The 23841-nt window shown below is 36.9% G+C and overlaps 1 protein-coding gene and 1 pseudogene across 8 annotated transcripts in view; both read right to left on the reverse strand.

Moving 5' to 3' along the window:
- The window catches only part of CEP70 (centrosomal protein 70), a 79787-nt gene that overhangs the window by 24932 nt on the left and 31014 nt on the right, over positions 1–23841 (reverse strand). For 7 of the 8 annotated variants that reach the window (XM_069540648.1, XM_060011320.1, XM_060011325.1 and 4 more), the window contains 5 exons: positions 23281–23450; positions 18163–18219; positions 8685–8766; positions 8492–8580; positions 6975–7049 (listed from right to left, as the gene is read on the reverse strand). In XM_069540648.1, coding sequence (XP_069396749.1) covers positions 6975–7049; positions 8492–8580; positions 8685–8766; positions 18163–18219; positions 23281–23450 — 473 coding nt within the window. The remainder of the gene's footprint in view (positions 1–6974; positions 7050–8491; positions 8581–8684; positions 8767–18162; positions 18220–23280; positions 23451–23841) is intronic. The other variant, XM_060011324.1, reaches the window with a different exon arrangement.
- On the reverse strand, positions 3039–3621 carry LOC132424267 (TM2 domain-containing protein 1 pseudogene; annotated as a pseudogene).

Consider the following 23841-nt stretch of genomic DNA (forward strand, 5'->3'; position numbering starts at 1 on the left):
TAAATATTATACTATGGATATATAATATTTTAACTGTCAGTATAGTAACCTGAATATATATATCATTGCATGTACTAGCTTACAGTCACTCTGGGAAATGAAATGTGATTCAATTAATTAGGTGAATAAAGAGATACCCTCAATGTAATAACGATAATAACTAACATATATTGGGAGCCTGGTGACGACAATAATTAGTATTTATTGAGAAACTTCTCTATGCAGGAACTCTTCTAAGCACTCACATGTATTAATTTATTTAATCCCATTGTTTTTCTAAATTTACAGAAGGTAAGGATTAGTAAAAGCTAGGGATTCATGGGGAATGGACCTTTGGTTCACCTAGTCTCACAGTAAATATTTGCCACAGCATAATACTCCTGAAAACTTTTGTATTCTGCAAAACCACACGTGAAAATAACAGGGTTCAGGAGAAAAGGAAGTGTTAGCAACCAGACTATTTAAAACTGAGGCAGCTTTATAACTAGACAGCTAACAAAAACAATAATTGGTGCCTCAGGAGATAAGTTAGACAGCTCAAGTATGTCTGGAGGTTGCCTCAGGCGATATTACAAATGCACAGCCAACAGAGCAGAAACGTTGGCTTGAGGATGCCAAAACTATGAAGATGGAAGTGGAGCTCCTGGCCAAAGAAGCCGACGTTATAATAGGTGAGGAAAGAAGGGCAACCTGCTCCTGGCCAAAGAAGCTGAGGTTAAAATAGGTGAGGAAAGAAGCGCAACCTGCCTCCAGCCTATAGTCTGTCTAATGCTGAGGGTCAGGGAGGGAGCCCTGGGTGCAGTTTCTCATTTTAAATTTTCTTAAGATAGATCTGAAAGGGCAGGTGCCTATGTACTAGCAAAGCTTTCCCCTTTCTGAAGTCTATACTATACTGCTATTCTAACTCCTTGTACCTAGGAAAAAAGTGCATGTAAAGAATTCAACTTCTATGTTATACTATTAATCATTCCCTTATTTTCCAATTGCATATGACTTAATTGGTGTTTTAGAAACCTGTGTTTGAACAGAATATGCTGTACTCAGAAATATTCCAGGGTTGTTTTATAGTCTCCAGAGTAGTGAGCAGAGCCTGAAGGCCATAAAAGTCTCCTAAAATGGCTAAGGAATTCTTTACATACTTAGCAGACACCCATTCCACATAGCTAGCAGCAACAGCTATGTTTCTTTGTGGAGTCTGGAAATCCAGAAAACTGTACTCCCAACTTAAAAACTATGTTGATAAGTTTCTATGTGCAGACACTTCATAGCTTTTAACTGTGTCTGTTGAAGCCTTTCCATAATCTCATGGTGACTCCTGTTCTGGAGTTCTCTTTGGGGGATGGATGCGGGAGCCTTAACTAAAACACTTTTTCCACTCTGACTCAGTATTTTTCCACTTCCTGCCCTTCCCCTAGGCCCATGAAAAAACAGGAGTCATCTGTGCAGCATGTCATTTATTGACCCTTACCTGATGCCATTCTATGGGGAAAAACGGAACACCAAGGAGCCAGTCCTGTTTTGGCCTCTTTCTTATATTACTGCAGTAAGTCAGTAAAGCCTTGATTGTTAATTTCAGTTTGGCTCATTTTCCTAACTGACCACCTCAACTCCTGTCAGCTCAACACTAGGGTGATGAAATTCTGATTTTATTTTCTTCTAGCAAAATATAAATACCACTGAAAAATTAAATGGAATTAGTGTAGTACCTTTGGTTATCTTGCACTGGCAGACCTATTTGATCACTTCCCAGCAACAGAATTTTATAACCAACTTGTTTGTAATATTAACTCAAACAAGAAGCTTTCCCATGTTAAATTAATTTGATATTTGAAGACTGGTTAGTTGAAAGGTAACTACAGACTAAAGAAAAAAATTAATTTTCTCTAGTTATAAAAGGGAAAGAGGGACGTCCCTGGTGGCGCCATGGTTAAGAATCCGCCCGCCAATACAGGGGACACAGGTTCAAGGCCTGGTCCGGAAAGATCCCACATGCTGCGGAGCAACTAAGCCTGTACGCCACAACTACTGAGCCTGCGCTCTAGAGCCCGGATGCCACAACTCCTGAAGCCCATGCGCGTAGCCTAGAGCCTGTGCTCCGCAACAAGAGAAGCCAGTGCAATGAGAAGCCCGCGCACCGCAACGAAGAGTAGCTCCCGCTCGCCGCAACTAGAAAAAGCCTGTGCACAGCAACGAAGACCCAATGCAGCCATAAATAAATAAATAAATTTCTAAAAATAAGGGTGGGGGGAGAGACTTTCCTCTCCTTTTCTTGTAGCATTTCCTTTGGAAAACCTGTAGTTATAAATCCTAAGAAGTATGTAGATCTTGTTAAAATTTACGTAAGCCTCCTGCCAATTTTATACCTAGCAATGTCTTTCTTGGGAACCTTAGAACCATCTCTTCAAAGGTGGACATCAGGGAAGAGGGTGCCTTGTCTCCTTTTCCCTGTTGGAGCTTAGCCTATGCTCCTGGCTCTAACTTGTAACTTCCTCCTTGTCATGAAGATACAATACGTTTCATTTTTCCTTTGGCTAAAGACAATTCCATGTATGTAATGGACTGCATATCTGCCTGGCTATATTAAAGGGTGAGATTTCTTTCGGTCTTTGAAATCTCTTTAGCAGATTGCCTCTAATGCACACTGCAGTCTGGCTGGATATTTATTCCAACTGTTATATAAAACTGTTTCTTTTTTTTCCTACATATGTGGAGAGGATTCACTGGGTTGACAGGAGATTTTTTTTAAATTTTTTGAGTAAGTCATACTTTTATTTTTCAGAAGCGAAAAGGACAAGTGGCAACTTGCCTTTGGAAAATACATTAATATCAGAGTAATAAGCTATCTATCTCATAGAGACAGTAGCCTAAGAAAGACTGTATTATCATATAAATCTCAAAGTTCTATTAAATAAATCGCAGAATAATATGTTTTTAACTGACACAACAAAACAAAAACATCAGCAACAAAAAATTAAACAGAATCCATAATGTGGTATGTGAAGACGGAAAAAGGAAAATCTGGAAATCTACACACAGAGAGCTCTCTATTAAAATCAAGGAGGCCCAAATCTGTTTCTTTTAAACAATATTCATGGATCTAACTGCATTTTTCTAAATGTCTCATTGGTAATACTCAGTCTCGTAAGTCTGGTTCCATAATAATCTATAATGTAACTATTTCCATTTGAAGGTCCAACAATCTGCATTGAAATAAGAATGAAATCAATTAGGTTCCCAATTCCACAAAATCCTACAGTGTAAAACTTTAACAAACACATTTCGGTAATATATGGACTTGAGAAAACCAATTTCGTTTCCAGTAAAATGTGTTTCATTGCCACCAAAATCCTTACAAGTTATGTTGGGTGCTGGAAAACATGGAACATGAGCGGTGTAGTTTGTACAGTTAACTGGTTCTTGTGTAGCATCATTTATTTTTGGATCTTTATAAATATACTGTCCCACTTTGAGGGACAGTATATTAAGTGACTCCTTGCTGCCGCCGGCGGCAGCTCCCCAAGGTCCTATGGTTACTGACACAGCCCACAGGACAGCCAGGAGCCAAGCAGCAGCAGTCTTGGAAGCAACCAGCCCGGAGGGCCAAGCGGCCGCCATGCTGGGGACCCCTGGAGATTTTTATTTTTGATTATTTCCCTAACATCACAGTAGTTCTTTGAAAAAAATATTCTACCTCTGCCCCAGCAGAAAATAAAAATTTGAAAATTTTTTACATTGAAAAAGTTTTTTTCATTGGGTGTTCTGTTTGGTTTTAGTTATCAGTGTGGTGGTTAAGAGTGTGAGCTTGAGAGTCCAAATGCTTGGGTATGGACCTGATTTCTTTCCAAGTTCTTCCACATACCACCTCCTGTGCAATATGGGCAAGTTATCTAACATTCCTAATTCTGTTTCACATCTAGATACTACAAAAGTTCCAAACTTAAAAATAAATTAATGACAGATTTTTTTAAATTCCAAATGTAAATTTCTAAAAAAAAACACAAATCCTTTATTCAAAATGCAAATCATTTCTTCAAAATTCAACAGGAATACATAGCAGGGATTGGTTCTGAATCACAATTTTAAAGTCTAATAGTGAAGTCACTCTAAAAACCAGTTCCCAAATGAATAACAAAAAACATATACACAATCAAATCTCATTATTCATGGTAGTTATACTCTATAAAGTCACCATGTACACTGAATTAGTGAAGACTGAACCACTGCTGCTAGGGGAAATACAGGATCAGGTTCCTGCATGCCTCTGGTCACATTTTCCTCAACTGATCAATATATATAACCTTGTTTTATGTGTGTTAATGTTTATAAAGACATCTTTTTAAATACTGTTGTTTCATTAACATTGGACTCATGGCTAACAGCACTATAACTCATGCCTAAATGAAGTTTCTCTAACACATGTATATTCTCTGCAAGGTACATCACAGCCTTCTTGTGTGTAGAACACTACACAGCACTTCAGTACCATGCTTGGGACCATCTTGGAGAAATCACCAACAAAAAGCAAAAAATGAAAAAATAAAAGTGGCATATGACAGCAAAAAGAATGACTGTTTACATTATGAAAGCTGAAACAAAAGGGCAGAGCATCACGTTGTTCCGCAGCTGAAAATGTGTATACTGGGAACATCCATGAATGATTGTGCAAGTGCCACCACTACTGATTTGGGGATTAAAAACAAATTTTAGCAGATAGGCAAATTCACAAATATGCAATCTGTGAATAATGAGGAAACGACTAGATATCTCTATGAATATATGTGCATGCCTTTGTGTGTGTGAGTATCTTCACTGATACATTTACATTGAAGTCCTAAGATTCCTTTGAAGGGGATCAGGATATGCCACTCCAAAATATGCCACTTTGAGGGATGGCCTAGTGCTTAGGATTCCGGGCTTCACTGCCGTGGCCCAGGTTCAATCCCTGGTTGGGGAACTAAGAGCCCACAATCCCCATGGTGTGGCCAAAAACAAAAACAAACAAAAAACCCAAAATATGCAACTTTGACATAAGAAATGTTTTAAGCTAAAGGAATTTGAGAAATGGCAGGAGCAGGAAGGACTCTGACCTCCCCCTTCTCCCCTGAAGCAGACCATAAGACCCTCATGCAACAGGTGCCCTCCCTGTACCCAGAGGAAAGGAGCATCTTTATCTCTGAAGACAAGGAATCTGAATTTCCCCCCGTTTATTACCCTTAGCTCATACCCTTTTGTACTATCACATTTTCCCACAACTTTCCACTCTTCATCAAACCTAGTAAATGCTCAAGCCTAACAATTTCTTCAAGTCTTCATTTCTTCTCAGGTCAGGTAAAACTTACATTAAATAAATTTACATACTTTTCTCATGTTAATCTGTCTTTGTCAGTTTAATTTTCAGGCCCAGCCAGAGACCCTACGAAGGCTGAGAAGTTTTCCTCCCTTACACCTTCTCTGACTTTTTATCTCCCTTACATCCTCCTTTTCCCAGCTGCTCCTTGACCAATTTTCCTATCTCAGCTAATGCCCCAACAACTACCTAGTTATTCAGGACTAAAACTTAGTCTTGATGAGTGGATTTTTGGATTTTTTGACTCTTGATTTTTCTCCCCCCGTCAGCTGCCTATATCCCCAATCCATCACCAAGTCCTATCAGTTCTATCTCCACTACTGCCACCTTTGACCATGTCACTACCACTTCTTGTCCAAACTCATACAATAGCAACTCTCACACTATTTCACCTTTAGTACTTATACTATATCTAAATTGTCATTTATTTTTTCATTGCCCTTCCCCCTTCACATAACCTTCATGAGAGCAAGAACCTTTTCTACTTGATTTACCACTGTAATTTCAGTATGCAGAATGCCAAGCATATAGGAAGAGGTACTACAGGTACCTAAAATATCAAGCAATCGTAGGAAGGGAAAAAATATTAATTGAATGAATGAAGGCAACCTTTCCAAACCTTTCACTTCTCTTTTCTTTTTTAGTTTTCCTTCCTTAATTTAACTTAATATGTAATTCCTGGATGGCCAGAATACTATACTTCCCTTTCACTGTGGCATGTGCTGCCACAAGGAGGAAACAGCTGTCACTGAAAATTGAATCAACATATGCTAATACAACTGACTTAATACACCTAATGCATATTTTAACTCATGTCATTTTTAAAATATTTCATCTCAGTGCTCACTGCACTACTTCAAGTCCCATTCCCTTGAATCAAAGAGTACACGTAGCTAATCTTCAGAAAATACTATCACTATTTGAAGACCAACTTTTTGAAACTCCTCTGAGTACATGCTTTTCAAAGTCATAAAAGAGAGGTGGTGGATATGAATGACACACTGCATTCATTCTGGGACCTTTAGTTGTTTTTTTTTTTTTGCCGTCGCAGACCTCTCACTGTTGTGGCCTCTCCCGTTGCGGAGCACAGGCTCCGGACGCGCAGGCTCAGCGGCCATTGCTCATGGGCCTAGCCGCTCCGCGGCATGTGGGATCTTCCCACACCGGGGCACGAACCCGTGTTCCCTGCATCGGCAGGCAGACGCTCAATCACTGCACCACCAGGGAAGCCCCAACCTTTAGTTTTAAAATACAATGAGGCTATATATTATTCATGTCATAACTACCACCAACAAAAATTTGGGCCTTGTCACCTCTAATTTCAATGATTCTCTTGCAATTCCTCCATGACTTTCAAAGACAACTTTCTAATTAAAATCTTTGCCTTTTATTATATCAGACAATTACCTTTTCCTTGTTCTTATTTAAGATGCATATACAGCCAAATGCAATACAGTAGAAACCTTTAAAACTGTGGAACCAGAAATACCCATTTTTAATGTCATTTCCCCCCATCAGCCTGGTAATTTTGAGCCACGGTCACTATGGGGTAAGCTGACAGATAATAAAAATAAATAATAAGATACAAAATCTTAATAAATTTTTAACTTTGGTAAAATATAATTACTTGATGCTTTTCTTAAGGGCTTTCTCCAGCTTCTTCACCTGTTGTTGATAAAGTCTTAATTCATGCTGTGTGGGCCTGTAGAAGATAAATCATGTTGAACGCACTTATTTTTATTTAATAAAACTATACCGTAAAGATATTTAATAATAAACAATAGTGTATACCCTGTTACTTGTCACAAATATGCTTAAAAATTCTTAAAATATTTCATGATTGCTGGGCTTCCCTGGTGGCACAGTGGTTAAGAATCCGCCTGCCACTGCAGGGGACACGGGTTCCAGCCCTGGTCCAGGAAGATCCCACATGCCATGGAGCAACTAAGCCCGTGCACCACAACTACTGAGTCTGTGCTCTAGAGCCCGCAAGCCACAACTATTGAGCCCGCGTGCCACAACTACTTAAGTCCACATGCAGCAACTAAGACCCAACACAACCAAAATAAATTAATTAGTTAATTAAAAAAAAATTTCATGATTGCTAATGAGGTATTTATTGGCCATTGGGTTTCTTCTTCTGTGTATTCCCTGTTCAAAACTTTCTACCCATTTTTATTGTTATTAATCTATTACTTGTTTCTATAGTAAATTATCTCAAATGCACGGACAAGAATAGAGAATAGTAAGACAAATAGTACTGTGTCCACCCCTCAAGCTTTATCAAAGGTGAATAGTAATTTGTTTCAAATATTTTAACTAAAACATTATACATGTACTTAAAACTCCATGTGTGACCCTGATTACTGTCATTGCTCTCCTTCCCATACCACAGGTGACCACTATCTGAAATTCATTCTTCATTCTTCCCATGCATGTTTTATAAATTTTTACCTCATATTCAAATAACCATAAATTTACACATTATTATGTGGCAGGCTTTTAAACTTTATAGAAATGGTTTTTACTGTAGGTATCAGTCTCCTCTCCATTAAAGTATAAGATTTACAAGAACAAGGTATTTGTTTTGCTTATTATACATTATCCCAGAACTTAAGGCCATGTCTAACTTACAATAGGTATTCAACAAATATTTGTTGAATAAAAAAGTCTCAGCAGTGTGCCTTCCTTATTACTCTCTGTTAACAGGTAGAGTGCCATCCTTTTGTGGTTGTATGATGTACATAAATAAACCTTTCTGTTGTATGCCATTTAAACTTTTTAATTCCCCCCCTTCCCACAACACGGGCATATGATGAGGTAATAAGACATTCTAAAGTAATTTGGAAAAAACAATTGAAATAAAAAATAAAGTTATTTGGGAAAGGGAAACCTGCTGGCATAAGACTGAATATATTCTGAGTTCCTACCCAGTTTTATCTTCTTCCTATTTTCTCACTTTCCTTGCCTATGTATGTATTTTTGCTCTTTCCATGATATGAGAGACAAATGACTAAAATAAGCATGAGTATGAGGTCCCCAACATTAGTTTTAGAGTAAAGGGGACAGAATGATTTATTTAATATTCAAAATTCCAGTTTATGCTTAAATGGAAGTTAAATAAAAATGACAAGTTTCTCTCACCTGCTTTCCAAATCTTTTTGGAGATTCAGCTTTTCAATTAAAAGTGCATCTATCTTAGATTTCGATTCCTTGAGTTGATTCTGTAATGACTGCAACACATTTCATAAAAATATGGTTAACTTTCCTGGGAGATTATTTAGATTATCATTTTGCTTTATAAAAAAAGTATTTATCAGTCATATAGTCCCCATACCATTAGAAGGCCTTTATAAGTGGGTGAAGCACTCAGACTCCTGTAGTCTTCTTCTGACTCACTTTCATCTTCTTCATATTGCCTATGAAAAGATACATGCAGTGTATTTATGAAAAAAAAATCTAGCTAACAAAAATCAAATCAACACAATAAGCGTTTGATAACCTAAACATGAACTAAAATTTAAGCTAAATTTCCTACTTATTCTCACAGAAAATGGTATTAGAACATACTACTTACTACCTAGTGCTATAGTGTATATTTGTTCACTAATGCCTTAATTGGAAGGTAAGATCCATGAAGACCAGAACTTTGTCTTGTTCACCATTGTATCTCACTGCCCAGAAGAATATGGGGCATAAGAGGTGGTGAAAAAACACTTCTTGAATGAATAAACAAAGCATATTGTTTTTTCCTTCTAGTACTTTTAGGTCACAAAAATATCTATATCAAAAAATGCAGGGACTTCCCTGGTGGCACAGTGGTTGAGAATCTGCCTGCCAATGCAGGGGACACGGGTTTGAGCTCTGACCTGGGAAGATCCCACATGCTGCGGAGCAACTAAGCCTGTGTGCCACAACTATTGAGCCTGCGCTCTAGAGCCCACAAGCCAAAACTACTGAGCCCACGAGCCACAACTACTGAGCCCGCGTGCCACAACTACTGAAGCCTGTGCACCTAGAGCCCAAGCTCTACAACAAGAGAAGCCACCGCAATGAGAAGCCCACACACCGCAATGAAGACTAGCCCCTGCTTGCCGCAACTAGAGAAAGCCCGCGTGCAGCAACTAAGACCCAGCAACGAAGACCCAATGCAGCCAAAAATAAATAAATAAATTTATTTTTTAAAAAAATGCAGAGTATAAGTGGACAAGGCCACAGACTTAGTGTCCCTGATTCAAGTCTTGACATCACCATTAACCAGTTGTGTTATTTGGGTAGGTCAGTCTCTCAAAATTTGTTTTCTCATCTATAAAATAGATAATTTTATCTATTAATTAATTTTATCTATTAATTAATTGATTTTATCTATCAATTAATTAATAATCTGATAATTAATTATCTGATAATTTCTGTCACATCTACCTCACAGAATTGGTGTTAAAAGTTAAAAAGATATCAAAGCATTCTGTGAGCTATAAAGTACTAGAAAATCAGTATTAATGTTTTTTAAAATCCTGATACACTTAACACAGGGCTGTCTGATACGGTAAACGCTAGGTACACACGGGCAATGAGCACTTGAAATATAGCTAATGTAACTGAAGAGCTAGACTTTTGATTCTATTTCATTTTTTCTTTTTTAATAAATTTATTTATTTATTTTTGGCTGTGTTGGGTCTTCGTTTCTGTGCGAGGGCTTTCTCTAGTTGCGGTGAGCTGGGGCCACTCTTCATCGCGGTGCGCGGGCATCTCACTGTCGTGGCCTCTCTTGTTGAGAAGCACAGGCTCCAGACACACAGGCTCAGTAGTTGTGGCTCACGGGCCCAGTCGCTCCGCGGCATGTGGGATCTTCCCAGACCAGGGCTCGAACCCGTGTCCCCTGAATTGGCAGGCAGATTCTCAACTACTGCGCCACCAGGGAAGTCCAATTCTATTTCATTTTAATTAAAATTTAAAAACTGAAGCAGTGTAAAATATTCTTCTGTTAAACACGACTTTATTGTTTAGGACTACATACCACTACCATGCATCATGTTAAGGTATTAATGTTGTGGCCTAGCTGTGCACTGGGTGCGTGGGTAGTTTGTAGTACTATATACAAACACACCACCAGTCTAGTCAGTATCAAAGGACTGATTCAGTTAGAATGTTTTTTTTCTATATACCAATATAACATTGTAAGGTGCTTGTTATGATACTATATTTATGGTGATGCCTCTATAAATCATAATTGATAATTAATATAGTTATTATTTTAATTATAAGAACTAAACTTTTTTAGTTTAAAAAATAATTATGGACAGATTTTTAACAGAATCAGGTGGAGATGATAACATCTGAGAGTACAATAATTGGAACAGCAAAGAAAAGAGACTGAAAGAACGTATGCCACAAATTTCCTAATGAATGCTACTATAATTTGCTATAAAGAACTCTTATAATTCAACAATAAAAGACAAAAAAGTCAATTTAAAAATGGGCAAAGGATGTGAGTAGGCATTTCTCCAAAACAGATATGCAAATGGACAATAAGCCTATAAAAAGACACTCATCATTAGTCCTTAGGGGAACACAAATCAAAACCACAATGAGATATCCCTTTAGGATATTCACAAAGTTGTGTCACCATCTCGACAATCAATTTTAGAACATGTTCATCACCTCACTGAGAAATACCATACCCATTATCAATCACTCCCCATATCTCCTCTCTGCCCTGAGTCCCTACTCCACTACAATCCAATTCCTAGGCAACCACTCATCTACTTTCTGTCTTTATGGACTTGCAGATTCTGGACATTCCATGTAAATGGAATTGTATATTTTGTGATGTTGTGTTGCAGCAGAGTAGGGGCTCAGGGCGGGGAGTGATTGCCAATGGGGTTTCTCAATGGGGTGATGAACATGTTCTAAAATTGACTGTGGAGATGATGACACACTCTGTGAATATCCTAAAAATCATTGAATTGTATGCTTTAAAATGGTGAATTTTATGGCATGTGAATTATATCTCAATAAAGCTGTTATTTTAAAAAGTTGTTATATAAAAAATCTTTTAGGATAATAAAGTAGATGACGATAGGACGCATTTTCAGCAAATACATAATGAACATATTAAGAAGTTTCCTTTCAACAGTCAAAAAAGAATTAAAGTCACCGAAACCAAAATTAACCATACAACAAAAACTTTTAAAATAATTTTTTAGCAAAATCTGAGCTTATAATTTTGGCCACCTATAAAACATTTTGAAGTGTTGCACAAAAACAGAAACTGTCCTTACATGAAATAAATTGTTATGGAAATTTTGTTGGAAAATTATGAGAAAACAAAAGTTATTTTTATAAAAAAGTGAAAGATCTTCAATTAAGCCCATGAACAACTGCCTGGAGAATACAAGACCTTTCTTATAACATCAAAGATGAACTGATTTAATTTTAAAAACTGCAAATACGTTTCTTTATCTTTAGATGAATCATATCTCAATTAACACTTTGGGAATGTTCTGTCTCAAAGGACTTCCAGATTTACCAAGAAATGTTGACAGTTTGAGGTCTTAAAATAAAAATATCACACTTATGGTGTGTCTTTGAATTTTACATATCTATCAAAGAAGAATTTCAGCTAGATATGAAAAAATCATTTTTTTCCACAATGGAAGGTGCTCTAGCTTTGTAACGTCAAAAATCCAGATTTACTGGAATGTTCAAAAGACTGATGTTTCTCATTGCTTTGTTATACTGTATAATACATATTAGAAATGTGCTCAGTTTTCTGAAGCAGACTATGACAGTGTCATGAATATAGTTGTTAAAATTATACAGCACCTGTGTAAATACTATACCAGTTTGCAGAACCACTGAAACAAAATGACTTTAACAATCTTGTGTTTTTTGCCAATGCTTATTGGTTGAGCCATGGAAGGGTTACAAAGACTAACTGTACTGTTAACCTGGATATTAAATAAAATATATTAAAATGTATTTCATTGGTTTCTTTTTACTTTTCAACTTGGCTACATGAAAATGCGAAATTATATATGTGGCTTGCATTACATTTCTATTCGAGACAGCTGTACTAATGTATCCCTCAGACCTTCTTCTAAAACACATGCTAGCCTTGAACAAATGACCATTTTAGGAAAGGTGACTAAAATAAGGATGACTGAGTAGCCTCTATATAACAAGTACTAAAATAGATGTTTTATACAAACTATTTCACATTTAACAGGTGAGGAGTTTGAGTAGTTATTTAACTTGCTCAAAGTCACGCAAATAGTTGGTAGTAGTAGTGAGATTCAAATTGAAATCTCTCTGGTTCCAAAGCCTATGCACTCGCATCATTCCCTATATATACTCTAAAATACCTGCCACTATGGCTATACTTGTTCTCAAGAGCAACCTAATATATGAATATAGTAGAGGAGACCAATTTTAAATGTATGCAGACCTAAAGGGAAATGAGTTTCAGTAAAGAATCCTCACTTTCTTTTCCTGTAGTTCTTTATTTAGCATTGACAGATTTCGTGGTTTTCTTGAAGTAAAAACATAATTCTAAGCATCCACAAACTCTCATTTGGACATGGGATCCCCACAGCCAAATTCCTCCCACCCTTTCTCCAATGGCCTCCAGAAGCCTCAGGAGGGGCCCAGTGTTGAAGATCGTGCTCCTTAGGGGTAGAGAGAAAGAGCAAAACTAGAGAAATCCTGTGTTTTATTCTCTTCCCTAATCCAAACCATGTTCAGTCAGAGGTTAATCTCAAATCCACCTGCCTCCATTTCCCAAGACCAATTTAAAAATTTCTATCTAAAAAGAAGGATGGAATTAGACAAGGGGACTTCACTTTACTAATTCATTATAGAACTATTTTCCTTGGGGTAACTTTCCAAATGTCTCTGACATCTCAGAAGAAATTCAATCTGAGGCCTGTAGGTTTTATTCCTACGTTACTTTCCTTGGCTCTTTAATCTATCTACCAAGCCAGGGAAATACTAATAGAAAAAGCCAGCAATATATTCCATGTAATCTACAGTGATATATTAATCTATATTACCATATAGTGATATAGTAATCTACAGTGATATATATTTCTGGGTAAAGAAAAGTAGGTAGGGGCTTCCCTGGTGGTGCAGTGGTTAAGAATCCACCTGCCAATGCAGGGGACACAGGTTCGAGCCCTGGTCCGGGAAGATCCCACATGCTGCGGAGCAGCTAAGCCCGTGAGCCACAACTATTGAGCCTGCGCTCTAGAGCCCGCAAGCCACAACTACTGAAGCCCACACGCCTAGAGCTTGTGCTCCGCAACAAGAGAAGCCACCACAATGAGAAGTCTGCACACTGCAACGAAGAGTAGCCTCTGCTCGCCACAACTAGAGAAAGCCCGTGTGCAGCAATGAAGACCCAATGCAGCCAAAAATAAATTCAATAAATTTTTTTTTAAAAAGTAGGTAAAGTAACAACATAGCTGAGAGCCTATCGTTTTAAAATTTACTTTTCCTCTATTTCAGAGGTTACACCATGTTTGCAGTCTTCTAAGATTTCCAACTGCTTAACACTTGTATTCAAATATCTGCTGCCTTGATTGCAGCTTCCTTTGCTTTTCCTGAGTTTTCTCATGTATGGAGGCAGAAAGGAATACCAGTCCACAGTATTCAGAAACTGCCTTTCATGAGCTCTCTGGAGGCCTTCTCAAGCCTGCGCCCTAAAATGAGGGTCCAGATGGTGTGCCATAGGTGTGCTGTGCAAAGGGATTACAAAGGTGCCAAGATATTCATCTCTCTCAGCCCTCAGGACAACTGGACAGACCCCAGTGTGGTACACAAACATCACTTTCTGTGTTTCATGATGAGAAAAACTTTGGACAACACTGCCTTTAAAAAGTGGGTGTTTGGGCTTCCCTGGTGTCGCAGTGGTTGAGAGTCCGCCTGCCGATGCAGGGGACACGGGTTCATGCCCTGGTATGTGAAGATCCCACATGCCACAGAGAGGCTAGGCCCGTGAGCCATGGCCGCTGAACCTGCGCTCTGCAACGGGAGAGGCCACAACAGTGAGAGGCCCACGTACCGAAAAAAAAAAAAAAAAAAAAAGTGAGTGTTAAACAGAGGGCTTCTACCTCTGCAAGAGGCCCATGTCCCATCTGTCTTCCTCCTTTGGTCTTGCTCCCCTAGCTCTACAGGTGTATACGTCCTCCTCCTGTGCTTCCTGTTTATCCCACTTAGGCCTCCAAATCACAGCCCATCTTCCTTCATTTTCCCTTCTCTTTCGCCTTCTTTTTTTAGTAATATAATACTTGTCAGTTAATTCTACACCCTCCTTTTAGAGTACTCCTGCTTCTTCAGGTGATACTAATATCCTATTTGCAGATCTCAAAATCCACCTTGAAGTTCCTACAATCTATCAAGTTAGTATTTACTCTTAGAAAAAAGACTGATAAGCTTTGTTCAGTCAATGAACTATGAAAAACTCTCCTCAGGGCAGACTCTTCATCACTGCAAAGTATAAGTGACTTCTAATTTTCCACCTGTGAGAACATTATGTATAATGCAGCCCCTATTTTCTTCCTATATCCTTCTCCCTTAATGAGACATTCAGTCCAAGTATCTGACCTGAGCGTAGTTTGCACCGGCCAAAGTATTATATTTCACTTCAGCTAGACCAATGATGATAGGATTGCTAAGCAAAAAAGTAATTCCTTTCCTCCAAGGTCCTCATTCCTCAATCCCAGATTTTCACTACAAATTCATGACAACCAGATTCAACACCACCCCCCACCAATGGCCTCAATCCTTTTATTATTTTTAGTCAGAGAATGCCAGTTTGCACAACTTCAGAGGCAACCTCTCACACCACATTCTACACAAGACATTTCAATGATGGCTATACTAAATCTTCTCTACTCTTACTACAAATCCCAAATGTTCTCTCTTCATCATCTAGATTGGTGGTCAGCAAACTGTTGCCTGTGGGCTACATCTAGCAGGCGTTTTTAAATTAATGTTTTATGGAACACAGCCATGCCAATTCATTTACTTATTGTCTATGGCTCATTTCATGCTACAACAGCAGAGTTGAGCAGCGGTGAGAGACTATACAGACTAAAATGCCTAAATACATACAGTCTGGCCCTTTACAGAAAAAAAGTCAACCAAGTCCTGAATCCAGATTACAACTTATTAAAGATATAGAGCAAAGGTTTCAAATAATATCAGCCTGGACTGTATAATATGTTGTAGAGCACTGAGTTTTAGTTGCAAACATTAAAAGTCTGATTTCATTTATAAACCTAACATTCTAACTTCTCAAAAAAGCAGATTTAGCTACAGTGGGCTCACATTCCTCACAGAGTGTACAGTTTAACTGCCCCCTTGAGACTGATGGTACACAGCTCTCCAATTTGCCACAGTTCCCACCTAACCTGCTTTACTCATTTTCATTATTTTCCTGATTCTGCAAGCTTAACAGTTTACAACCTCTCAAATGAAATTATTCATTTGCCTTCTCTTTACTCTTACATACTATGACTGTTCATTTTAGGCTAGGCTATGGTACCCTGCTACTTGGTCAAACACCAGTTTAGATATGGCCATAAGGTATTCTTTAGATGTGATATTTAAATCAAGAGACTTTGAATAAAACAGATTACCCTTCATAATGTGGGTGGGCCTTGTGCAATTAGTTAAAGACCTTAAGAGCAGAGACTGAAATCTTCAAGAAGGGAGGTATTCTGCCTTCAGGTTGCCTTCACCCTCAACAGTGCAACATCAACTCTTCCCTGGGTCTCTGGCCTGCATGCCAGCCTCACAGATTTCAGACTTGCCAGCTTCACAATCGCATGAACCAACTCCTTTAAAATAAATATCTCTCTGCATATAAATGTACATTCTATTGCTTCTGTTTCTCTCTAGAACCCCACCTAATACACATACCTACAACCTCATCACCAGCTTTTCTGTATCAAAGGAAAAAGCGCCTTCCTTCTTTCCAAGGCAAATGATGTCTTTTTGTTCATTTATAGCTCACTCTTGGTCCTGTATGAAGCCCAGCCAAACTGGCTTATAGTACCATAAAAAAGTCTACTCTCTTACATCTATGAACTTTTGCTCAAAGCATACAAGCAGTGGGGTTTTTTTGCCTTTCTGCTTTCCCAAATTTTACTTATTCTTCAACCTCAAGCACAACCCCCATCTGCTTTGTAATGGCTTTCCTGGTTACTCCATCTAAAACAAATTTGCTCCCGTTATCGACTCCTGTATTACTTACTGTCTGTACAGTTTTTAGTAATTACTCTATTGTGACATTATGCCTTAATGTCTTTTAAGTCTCATATTATTTTTAACTATTAATGTGTTTACATTTAATTTCCCTTACTAGATTGCAAACTCCTGGAAGCTAAGAATTGTGTTCAAAACGTTGTCCTAGGGACTTCCCTGGTGGTCCAGTGGTAAAGAATCCAATCAGCCTTCCAATGCAGGGGACGCAGGTTCGATCCCTAGTGGGGGAACTAAGATCCCACATGCCGCAGGGCAGCTAAGTCTGCGTGCCTCAACTAGAGAGCCCATGTACTCTGAAGCCCACGCGATACAACTGAAGAGAGAAAAAAACCCAGCACGCCACAACTAAAGAGAAGCCCACGCACCTCAACGAAGAGCCTGTGTGCCGCAAAAAAAAAAAAAAAAAAAAAAAAAAAATCCCGTATGCTGCAAGGAAGAGCTGATGCAGCCAAGATAAACAAAGAAACAAAACTTTGTCCTGTCTCTAGAATCTATCTAACACCATGCCTACCATCTAAAAGACACAGTTTTGAAAATCAGAAGGTCCCTGAAGTTAATTGGTATAATACTACTTTCTGAATAGAACAAAGCAAGGAGTTGCTCTATCATTAGTTGTTCTCTTCTCATCTTCCCTTCCTTCCTTTTTCACTTCTTTCTTCCCTTCTTCCCTCCATCCCGCTCTTTTTTAAGAGTCCCCAAGGTGCTTGAAGGAATCAGCAACCAGCACAGCTCTGCCATCAGTCCTACTGAGTTTCTGGAGTCAGTACTCTTGGGGCAAGAATACTAGACAATGTACGCTTAATGAAAGCAGATATGCTTAATGAAAGCAGAGAACTTATCTGCTTTATTCTAGTTTATCTATTTTATCTGTTCAGTAACAAAAACAGAACTTGGCAGAAAGTAGGTGCTCAAATATTTGTTAAAAGAACTGTTCCATTTATAAACAATGAAACAGAATAGCCACTGTTTTAATGACTATATTAAAGCACTTTAGATTATTTGGCCTTAGATATCTTTCAGCTATTTTTGGTTAGTCAAAGACCATTATTTTTAAACTTTACCATTATTTCTTTAATCAGAGGCGACAACTGTGTTTTACTCTATATACTTGATTTTTCACTATGACATTTAATCTTTATCTCATATAAATCTGCATACTAATTAGGCTGTACTTTGGCAGGCAGCTAATCCAACCCTACACACTTTGTGGATATACTCAGTAACTATCTAGTGGTTAGATGACATCAGTAGAACAAATTATAATACTTCAACAAAAGAAAAATACTATTTCTTCTGTGACCGATACTTTGGTGATTATTAAATATACATATTTTAATATAAATGCAACAATATACTTTAACATAAGTGGTAAAGTACAGTCTTGAAAATCTTTATAAAAAAAGAAATATGTAGTTAAACATTAGGTAAATTACACATATATCAGGTAGATTTCCAAAGTATATTTGTTTCAAAAGCCCATAGAAACTTTTGTTGTAATTCATGACTCGATAATAACTTTAAAAATTGTAATACAGGACTAGTCGTACCTTTGTTTATGAAATTTTCTAATTTTAGATTCATAGTAATCAATTAGGCAAAGCAACCTAGAAAACAGATAAGTTGAATTATTTTCAAAATGTGGTATTGGAACATTTACTATTCTCTCTATACAATTTCAAATTACAGTGATAAACATACATGTTATCTGCAAATTTATAAAAAATTTAAGTGATTTTTGCCAGAAGCAAGTATCACACTATGCCATATATTTTAATTTTAATGTATATATTTTTAAATAACCACAGACATTAAATCTCAACATATTAAATGCATATTGTCCAAACAGTTCTACCTCTAGCAATCACTCCCACAGAAATATGTGCCTAAGGCTGTAACTCAAGATGAACGAAGTTGCTTGATGCACCATTATTTATGAGTGAAAACTCAGATACAATCTAAATATTTGTCAACAAGGGAAAAGTTAAATAAATAATGGCACATCCATATTATAGAAAATGAAGAGGCATGAGAAGAGACAATGTAAATTTCTACATCCTAATGCGAACTGATAAGGTTTAAAAATGTTGCATAGCAAAATGTATATTACTCTATTTTTTTAGGAAAATAGTTATAAATGAATCTGTATATGTATTGAAAATGAACTCTATGGGTTCTTAGCTGAGGGATAATACCACAGCTAGGGGACAGTGTTGGTTGTCACACTGAATAGTTGGGGAGGGGGCGACGATGCTTAAAAGTTCATCCATGAACATGATGAATGCTCATCATGCCCTACACAGTGAAGAACGGTCCCACCCAAAAGCCAACAGCACTATTGCTGTGAAACACTAGGAAGGACAAAAACCAAACTGTTAAAAGTGGTTATCTCTGGGATGTGGAAATTAGGAGGGGTAAGCAGGTCTATAACATTTTACTTTACATACTTTTATATTGTTTGAATTTCTAAAAGCACATATTGCTTTTGTAATTCAAAAAATCCTCAAAGAAAAATAAAATAACACTATACTTTCACATATTATTCTTTTTAAAGCAAGAATGTATAGTATTTCACTCCTATCTTGGGAAACTTTTTTTTTCAGCGCTAATTCAACCAACTGTGCTTTTGATATCATAACTTTCCGGATTATCCTTCCTCTTCAACTTTCCCCATTCCAACACGTACCAGCTTTCATATTATCCTGCAAATGTGCTTTAATTTCCTTTATATACTTCACAAGCCCTCTCACCCCTTCCTTCCCCCATGCTACCATTCCATTTCTACCTTCTTCCTTCATAGCAAACTTCATTCATCCTGAATGACTGTTACCTCTACCTTCAATAAACTTTTAAAGAGGACTTACCAGGAATTCTGAGCAAATAAGACAGTGGGAAGGCAAACACAAACCAATGAGGTGGCATGTAACACTTCTTACCACCCTCTCCTTCTTCAAACACTCTTGTTCCTTGGTTAGCCTGACACTCAAACGTAACTCCTCTTCTGTCTCTTCTTTCTCTCTCTAAATTTTAAAGTTCTCTGGAGTTCAGCCTTTCTAACTGTAGGCCTGATATCTCTCTGTGGCTGACATAAAGTACCTAATGTTCGTAAATGAACCCATTATCCTCCTTCCCCATTCCCCAAACCTAGCTTGAAATCTGGCTATCTTTGACTGCCCTCCTTCTTTCAACATCTACAGTCAGTCAGTCTAGACAATTCCTGTCCATCTCTGCAGTATCTCTCTCCTTTCTTTTTCTTTATAGACCTCTGTTATCTACCAACTAGACTATTAAAACCGATCACTAATTTTGTCTGTCTCTGGGTTTAATTTCTTTGCTCATAAATCCTGGGCTTTTTTAATCCTGCTACACAGAAAGTAGAACCTAAACTCTTCAGCCTGGAGTTGAAGCCCCTCCAAGTTTCAGCACACCTTTCCTTCCATACTGTCTCCTAAGATACCATCACCTTGTGTACCCTACGCTCCAGACCTCTAGGACTACCTGGACTACTTGCCACTCCCAAATACGTTTTGTTTCCCAGACACCATATTTCTCTAACTAGAATACCTTTTCCTCATTAACGTCTATTAAAACTCTACAATTCCTCTTGGACATGCACTAGAACACAGCAGGGAATGACACGGAGTCTTTGGCTTCATTGAGCTTACAGCATCATGGGGAATACAGATGCCAGAACAAATTAATACAAATGTAATGAGAATTACAACACACAAAATTCAAACTACCATCAACTGCTCCCTTTAAGGAACATGATATGTCTTCCCATCTGCAAATAAATTTTAAAGCATTCATCTAGGACTTCAACACACCTCAGGAGAATTGTTCCTGGGTATTGCATATTTACTGTTATGACTGTGTATGGAATTTTCCTCCCATTACATTTTCTGCTAGGTTATTATTGGTGTAAAACAAAAGCTATTGATTTTTATAGATTTATTTTGTAAACTGGACACCTTATTAAACTCTTCTATTGTGTTTTTAAAAAATTCTACAGTTCCTAACAATCTAGTTTACAAGTTACCTCCTTCATGAAGTCTTTCTGGTCATCCCCATCTTTCTCAGTGGAAACTAAGCTCTCCTTATGCCACGCCCAGTTAGTATCCTGTCTGCCTTACCATTACAGCACATACCAATGTGCCTTTTATTTTACTTACCTGAGTATGTGTCTATCTACCCAACAAGCTATCAGGTCCATAAATGCAGCAAACATCGCTTTACTCATCTGTGTATGTCCTATACTGTTTTGTCCCAATGCCTTTGTAACTTTTGACAATAGCTGTAGTGGCTACAACTGATGCATTTTTATATAAGGGTTAATTCACAATTTTTAAGTTCTGTGCTCAAACTGAAAATTTGTTTTATTAAAAACCAAATAAAGTGGAGAATCTCTAGGCCATCAGACAAATTCACACCTGAATTAGCTTGACTTCATCTGGTACTTGGTAAGTTTTCTCAATGCTTCTCTCCCTTTTTCTTGCCCTCTCACTCATTCAAAGTGCCTGTTATTTTGTTTTTGTTTTCATTCCTCTTCCTCCATCTCTCTTCTTACCTTATTCTCCCACTGTAATTATCTCTCTCCTTCTTTTTGTTCTTCCTTACTCCTATTTTCCTTTCTTTGCTTTTCTATTTATTCACACCTAGCTCCAACTACATTTTGTTATTTAAATTATTTATTATTTATATTTTTATCCTAGTTTGTCCTTCAAAAGGATAAAAATTGTATATATATATTTGTGTACATGTATATGTGTGCATTATCTCTCAAATAATTATTGAAACAATCTATAGTTTCAACTTGTTTTTAACTTATATGTGACTTCATTTATTTTTATAGTATAAAACAGACATACCTAATTAGTAAAACTCCCCAATCCTACTATGTAAACACATAAGACTAGTTAAAATGTAACTAGTTTATACTATTAAGTGAAAAGAACAAGGTGCTATCTTTTATACAAAGAAATATAATATCCATACTGTTTGTATTTGCTAAAAATAACACTAAAAAAATTATCTATAGGGAGAAGTAAGGAATAGGTTAAGGGGACGGGAATGAAAACAAAACCTCTCCAAATATAAATAATTACAGTTTTGACTTTATAATTGTATAAACGTCTTACATATTCAAAAGTAAATAAATTTTAAAAGCCAGCCCTAAAAACTGAAGACAAACTGAAACAAGTAAACCTAACTGTATATTAATTTGGTGCCACAAACACACAGAAAAGAAATATTTCAAGATATTTTAGAACACTATATTTTGACTGTACCCATAGTGGAATATATTATTAATGTCAAAGATAATTGCAAAGAAATTTAAATTTCATTCAGTTGGCTTACTGTTAGTAGCAATACTGGTATTATTATTTTGAAACTTTTTCTATATTATAGGATAAAGCAAATAAATAATTATGATATTATTCTTAGGAATAAGGAATTTCAGTGTAAAAGAAAACCGTTACAAATGTAAAATCAGAGTTTAAATAAAAACCCAGTAGTGTTAACTTCAGTTAGAAATTTTTCTCAGAAATATATATAGTTCCTGGTACTTGCCACTAAAAAGCCCTAAAATCAATGACAACGTAAGATAAGCAACCTAAACACTCAAACTGTGGTCTCTAAAATCCATTCCTGACTAAAAGGAACGAGAGCTCTTTTGAGAAATGTCTAATTAATTCATTTTAAATGAGTTAATTTTAAATGTTCAGTGTTAGTTTTAACAAATACCTAACTCCATTCCTCAAAAGAGCTCCTAGGGCAAAACAATGTACAGGATGTATCTTCTGCCTAAAAGTAAGAAATCTAACAAAGATTAATGGAGTTGGGTCTAAGGGATATAATACCAACATGATAAAGATCCCACCCGCCAAAGACAAGATAATTTGATCATTAAAAGCCCACGAGTTAATAACAACCTTTGAAAAAAAGAGAGATAGGCACAAACAAAAAATCTTATTGCTTATCATTGGAGATCATTAGGGCAACCACTGCTTACTCTAAAAAATTAAAATTAAAATGAAAGAACTGAGCATTGCACTTCCCTGTAACAAACCATATAGGGCAACCAAATAGCCCCTATTCAAAAGGAAAGGTTCTTTTTTTTAATGGAAGACTTCTGGGAAAAAAAGAAAAAGAAAAAAAAGGGGTAGCAGAATTGAAAATAAGATCATCAATGGGGGAAACCATTAGATGAAAGGATGATGAGAAATTTTATAGTGGAAGGATCAGATTGTTATTATTTAAACCCCTGAACAATCTCATCATCCCTGAGAGTAGGTCAACTAGACATTATGTGCCTCCTGATATGTTATAATTAGAAGCATAAATTACCACCTATGAAGTATTTCGCCAAAAATACTTGCATCGGACTTTAGCTCTAACTTCCAGTTTAGAGGGAACATAGGAGATAGAAGAATAAATTAAATGACATAGTAGGGAAGCAAACAGACAAATCTAGCATGTACTTCTCCAGGACAACTGACCATTTTCTTCAAAAAGTTAATGACATTTAAAACAAACAAACAAACAGCAGAGAAGAGGGAGAGGAATACTTCACCAGTTTAAAAGAGATATAACCACACCCAAGATGAAATCTGTCTTTAAAAAAGTGATGACTCTCGCTACATATCAATTTACGTAGCAAATATTACTGTCTATCCAAGATGGTATGAGGAACTCTCTTGCAGAGATAGGAGAACACTCTGTTTTGAGTGATGATGCGCTCTTCGTCCTCCTTTGTTAATCTACAGATATCCTTCTGCAAAGAAGCAATGGTCTCTTGCTGCTCCATTCGTTTTTTCTTATAATGCTCACATTTTGCCTGTAAGAAATTTTTCAAAAAATATAATTATGATATATACATCAAGGACATGCTGTCCTAACAATATTGTACACAAAGCTATCCTCACAATTTCTATCAGGCTGCTTCATTCAAGAACCTCAGTACTGAGCCTGTCTTTAAATGGGTGCAAGCTCCAGGAACACTGATATGTCAGAAATGCAAAAACTATAACAAGTAAAATCAGTGTAAAATGGGGAAAATATAGCTTATAATTGCATGCATTCAAGGTTTCATAATAAGTAAAAGAACTCAATCTCCATAAAACTGATATAATTTTATATATATGTTTAGATGAAAATAATAATCAGAAAGAGACCAATATTAAGGATGTCAAAAAGAACCAAGAATTAAAATTAATATTCTTAAGTGA

The sequence above is a fragment of the Delphinus delphis genome, chromosome 4, assembly GCF_949987515.2.
Source record: "Delphinus delphis chromosome 4, mDelDel1.2, whole genome shotgun sequence".
In the NCBI taxonomy this organism is placed as follows: domain Eukaryota; kingdom Metazoa; phylum Chordata; class Mammalia; order Artiodactyla; family Delphinidae; genus Delphinus; species Delphinus delphis.